General features: G+C 47.4%; 1 protein-coding gene across 1 annotated transcript in view; it reads right to left on the bottom strand.

The window, feature by feature from the left end:
* Positions 1–4,049, bottom strand: part of si:ch211-132f19.7 (adenylate cyclase type 8) — a 17,830-nt gene extending 13,781 nt beyond the window's left edge. Inside the window, exons 1-6 of the mRNA XM_046051877.1 lie at positions 3,823–4,049; positions 3,475–3,672; positions 3,107–3,346; positions 1,068–1,296; positions 804–953; positions 604–734 (exon numbers count right to left, since the gene is read on the bottom strand). Of these exons, the coding sequence (XP_045907833.1) occupies positions 604–734; positions 804–953; positions 1,068–1,296; positions 3,107–3,346; positions 3,475–3,672; positions 3,823–4,046 (1,172 nt within the window). The 5' untranslated portion in view covers positions 4,047–4,049. The remainder of the gene's footprint in view (positions 1–603; positions 735–803; positions 954–1,067; positions 1,297–3,106; positions 3,347–3,474; positions 3,673–3,822) is intronic.
* Between the last annotated feature and the right edge of the window lie 1,773 nt (positions 4,050–5,822).

The raw sequence follows: 5,822 nt of genomic DNA on the forward strand, positions 1-5,822 counted from the left end.
CTCCCAGAGAACACAGATATCTGCTCGCCTGACGCCTGAGCTGCTCTCTCTACCTTATCAGTCTAACAAGGACAGTTACATGAGGGAAATAACCAGAGCTGTAAGGTCAGTAAACACTTGTAGGGTCAGATAGTGACTCCAAGCTACACCTTCCCCTGTTACATCAATTTAACCCCCTATGAAATATCTCTAATATTAAATATATATATGAATGTTAACATTTGTTCTTCTACTATAGCAACATTTTGAATGCAGTTAAACGCAGTATTTCTACACTGTGGTATTACTACTAAATAGTACTTCTTCCATCAGCTGCTAGCTCAGAAAAGAGCTGCCTAAATAAACTTAAAGCTGCATTAAAAGGTTTGTGTCACTAAGGGGGAAGACAAACAGTCTGTAAACAACACTGACGTATTATCATTATATAAAGTAGTTGTGGCTAACATGTTAGCAAACAGCTGCCTATTTCCACGGAGACACGGAGCAACACGATCCTTTCATTGATAAATTACTTGTGGGGTTCCTCAGGGTTCTGTTCTCGGTCCTGTATAGTTTTCATTAATTCAGCAGCTGGTCTCAACCTGTGCTGTCTGCTGGGTTTACCTGACGTCTTTGTAGTGGTGGATGTAGATCTTATGGAACTGCTGAGGCAGCAGATACTCGTCCATGGTGGCCATGTCAGAGATCATCTCCAGAACTAGAAAACGAGGCAGGATGGACATCACCAGACGCTCCTGGAGGACACAAAGTGCGTGATGAACAGGACAACAAATGTTTAGAAGATCCAAGAATCAAACAGCTACCTGTCTGTTGTTCTCTCTCTCCAGTCTGACTCGCCCCTCTATGCAGCGTCTGGTCTCCAGGAAGGCCTGTCTCTGAGTCCGGTCCGACAGGTAGTGAATGAACAGACCGGCGATGTTCATGGCCAGGTACAACAAGGCCTTCGACAACACCTGGACAGGTAAGAAACACACACATCAGATCTGTGACAGGGTTAGCTGAAAGGAAAGGAAAGAAGGAACAAACGTAGGAAAGGAGGATGGATGGTAGACAGACTGGAAGAGAACCTTTCTGATGAAGGTGCGGTCGCCGTAATGACAGCAGAAGTCCAGCAGCAGGTGCAGGGTGGAGGTGGTCGCTCCTGCGATGATGGACCAGAGGAGGGGGAGGAACAGCAGAGTGTAGGTGGAGAACAGGGAGAAGAAGACGTACCAGGAGTGATCGCTCTCCGCCCAGCTGAACACGCCCACCAACACCTGCAGCATCTGGGAGAGCCAGCTCACCACAGACAGGTACCTGAGACACAGACAGAGACAGGTACCTGAGACACAGAGAGACAGGTACCTGAGACACACAGACAGAGACAGGTACCTGAGACACACAGACAGAGACAGGTACCTGAGACACAGACAGACAGGTACCTGAGACACACAGACAGAGACACACAGACAGAGACAGGTACCTGAGACACAGAGAGACAGGTACCTGAGACACACAGACAGAGACAGGTACCTGAGACACACAGACAGACAGGTACCTGAGACACAGAGAGACAGGTACCTGAGACACACAGACAGAGACAGGTACCTGAGACACAGAGAGACAGGTACCTGAGACACACAGACAGAGACAGGTACCTGAGACACACAGACAGACAGGTACCTGAGACACAGAGAGACAGGTACCTGAGACACACAGACAGAGACAGGTACCTGAGACACAGACAGACAGGTACCTGAGACACACAGACAGAGACAGGTACCTGAGACACACAGACAGACAGGTACCTGAGACACAGACAGACAGGTACCTGAGACACAGACAGACACAAAGACAGACACCTGAGATACACAGACAGACACAAAGACAGACACCTGAGATACACAGACAGACACAAAGACAGACAGGTACCTGAGACACAGAGACAGACAGGTACCTGAGACACAGAGACAGACAGGTACCTGAGACACAGACAGACAGGTACATGAGACACAGAGAGAGACAGGTACCTGAAACACAGAGACAGACAGGTACCTGAGACACAGACAGAGACAGACAGGTACCTGAGACACAGACAGAGACAGACAGGTACCTGAGACAGAGACAGACAGGTACCTGAGACACAGACAGAGACAGACAGGTACCTGAGTCACAGACAGACAGGTACCTGAGACACACAGACAGGTACCTGAGACACAGAGAGAGACAGACAGGTACCTGAGACACAGAGAGAGACAGACCGGTACCTGAGACACAGAGAGAGACAGACCGGTACCTGAGACACAAAGAGAGACAGACAGGTACCTGAGACACACAGACAGACAGGTACCTGAGACACACAGACAGACAGGTACCTGAGACACAGACATAACAGTACCTGAGACACAGAGAGAGACAGACCGGTACCTGAGACACAGAGAAAGACAGACAGGTACCTGAGCCACACAGACAGACCGGTACCTGAGACACAGAGAGAGACAGGTACCTGAGACACAGAGAGAGACAGAATGGTACCTGAGACACAGAGAGAGACAGACAGGTACCTGAGACACAAAGAGAGACAGACCAGTACCTGAGACACAGAGAGAGACAGACAGGTACCTGAGACACAAAGAGAGACAGACCAGTACCTGAGACACAGAGAGAGACAGGTAACTGAGACACAAAGAGAGACAGACCAGTACCTGAGACACAGACAGACAAGTACCTGAGACACAGAGAGAGACAGATCGGTACCTGAGACACAGACAGGTACCTGAGACACAAACAGACAGGTACCTCAGACACAGAGAGAGACAGACACCTGAGACAGAGAGAGAGACAGACACCTGAGACAGAGAGAGAGACAGACACCTGAGACAGAGAGAGAGACAGACAGGTACCTGAGACACAGAGAGAAACAGACAGGTAACTGTGACACAGAGACAGACAGACAGGTAACTGTGACACAGAGACAGACAGACAGGTAACTGTGACACAGAGAGAGACAGACAGGTAACTGTGACACAGAGACAAAAACCTCTTAAAATGTGACTAAACTCAAACGTGAAGGTCTGGACGGATTTTAAAACACCTGTTTCATCACTGACTACATTTCCCGGCATACCTCAGGCACTGTGGCGATGACATCACCTCCCTCCTGATGAGCGCCAGCACACAGATCCCCGCCCACAGGACGACCGACAGGCCGGCCAGCCAAACAGAGGCCACGCCCCACCAGCCCGGCGGCCACGTTAGCAGCGAGATGAGGAGTCTGGTCAGGATGTCGATCACGTTGGTGACGACCAGCGAGGTTCTTCTCTGACCGGACGAGAACTGCTGGTAGACCTGCTCCAAGTCCGGAGACCTGAATAAGCGAAAGTAAGCAGAGGACGGGCTCGTGGAAGCTGACCCAGAACACCTGGTGGGTTTCTAACTCTCGCCTGCCCCTCACAACACTCACTTTATTGTGTGTTACAGTTTGAGTGTCTTTACTTGAATGTGTGTTGCAGTGCGGGAATGAAGACTCCTCGCACTGACGACCCCCACGACACAAAGAAGTCGGCATCTCCGAGCGAGTCGTTTTTTGTCTGTGTTGCCGCGGTGATCCTCGGCGTCGACGGGTGGATACGAGCGGCTGACGAGCGCCGCTTCTGCCAGAGCGCTCCGCGAGACGCCTTAGAGCGGATCTGCCTGCAAGGCGACACAGAGGGAAAAAAGCTCACACGAAAAAGTTGACTCATATTTCTTTTCAGATTTAAATTATCATAAATTGATAGCAAGCCAACTGTCTTTCTACCGGTTGATGACATCACTGTGTCTACCTGATGATGACGTCACTACCTGTTGATGTCGGCGATGTAGGCGTCTGTGACGGTGATGCGGTGTCTGCCTCTCTCCAGGCCTCCGGCGAGCCTGAGCGAGTACAGGTTGTGCTGGTCGATGATGTTTCTAACGGCGTTTTGCCACATCAGGTGTTTCCTCGTCAGGCTTGTGGCGGGGCTTATGTTCGTGCTGAAGGTGATGTCACTGGTGTGCCGCGCCATCTCGCAGTCGCCGTTCTCCATCACGCCACGGTTGCCGTCCATGGTTATGAAGACCGCCTCGTCTGCAAACTGATTGGTGGCGGAAGGGTAGTGAAAATGAACAGATTTACGTAAACAGTGAATTAGTAAAAAAATGTAGTGAATTAAGGTAATTCAAGACTTTACCTTATTTTAAAAAGCTACAGCTGTGTATTAAATGGATGAGATGACAGCGCCGCAGAAGTGAAGCCAAAACATCTGGATCGCCCCCTGCTGGCTGGCTGTAGTCATAAACCCCGCCCTCTCCATGTTAGCGGATGGCCCAAACTGGTTTCTTTGTTCTTGTCACGTTCATGTTTGGTCAAGTGTTAATTTTTCCAGTAAGTTTGGTTTTAATTATTTACAGTTGCAAGAAAAAGTTTGTGAGCCCTTTGGAATTACCTGGCTTTCTGCATAAATTGGTTATAAATGTTATTTCTTTCATGTTTTTTTTCAACACATCGTGCAACGTTCACAGTGCAGGTTGGGAAAAGCCCTAGGCTAATGACTTCTCCTAAAGCTAATTGGAGTTAGCCAACCTGGAATCCAATCAATATGACGAGATTGGAGGTGTTGGTTAGAGCTGCCCTCTAAAAAACACGCACCAATTTTGATTTAGCTATCCTCATTAAGTATTTCCTGATGTGAACCATGCCTCGAACAAAAGAGCTCTCAGAAGACCTAAGATTGAGAATTGTTTACTTGCATGAAGCCGGATGTTCATCAGTCCACAGTAAGACAAATCATCTATAAATGGAGAAAGTTCAGCACTATTGTTGCTCTCCTTGCCAAGATGACTGCACAGTGCAGAATACTCAATGAGGTTAAGAAGAATCCTAGAGTGTCAGCGGAAGCCTTACAGAGATCTGTGGAACATGCTAACATCCCGGTGGACGACTTTACAATACGTAAAACACTAAACGAGAATGGAGTTCATGGATGGACACTGCTGTCCAGAAAAACACTGCTGCCTGTCTGAAGTTTGCAAAAGAGCGCCAGGATGTTCCATAGCACTACTAGCAAAATATTCTGTGGACAGATGGAACCAAAGTTGAGTTGTTTGGAAGGAACAAATAACCCTATGTGTGGAGGAAAAAGGCACAGCACACAAGCATCAAAACCTCATCCCAACTGTGAGGTATGGTGGAGGGGGCATCATGGTTTGGAAGGGCTGCGATCATCCACGAAAAAAATTTATTCCAAAGTATATAAAGAAAGTTTACTTCAGCAGAAGAAAACACACCTTCTTTGAGTGTGTTCAGGACAATGTACAAACTTTTGTGTTTTAAAATGTAAAAACGTAAAAAGGTTTAAGACATTAAAAAAACAAAACATGTAAAAGTTTCTTTTGTGGATTTTTTACTGCAGAAATCCAGGTAATTCCAAAGGGTAAACATACTTTTATTTGCGACAGTATTTGTTGCTTAAAAAAGGAGGTTTCATATCATGATTGACAGCTAAGCCCTGCTCGCGATTGAGTCACCCGGGTGTATGGGCGGGACCTCGATACTGTGACTTTGGGTCATCAGAGCAATATGGCAGTGCTCGTATTCGGGATACTTTCCATCTTTATGCACAGTCTGTGTCCAGCCTTCATTTGAATTTACAGCTATTAGAGAAAACTAGTTTACAAAGAAAATTATCACTACTTTATTAAACGTGGTCTGTGGACAGTTTGTTTTGATGACTAGTGGTTGGATAAAGTTCTTGTCGTGCTGTAAACATTTTGTACGTTCAGTTGATCAGATCATCCGTCAAAATACTTAATGGCCTCTCAGT

Source organism: Micropterus dolomieu, linkage group LG01 (assembly GCF_021292245.1).
Source record: "Micropterus dolomieu isolate WLL.071019.BEF.003 ecotype Adirondacks linkage group LG01, ASM2129224v1, whole genome shotgun sequence".
Classification (NCBI taxonomy): domain Eukaryota; kingdom Metazoa; phylum Chordata; class Actinopteri; order Centrarchiformes; family Centrarchidae; genus Micropterus; species Micropterus dolomieu.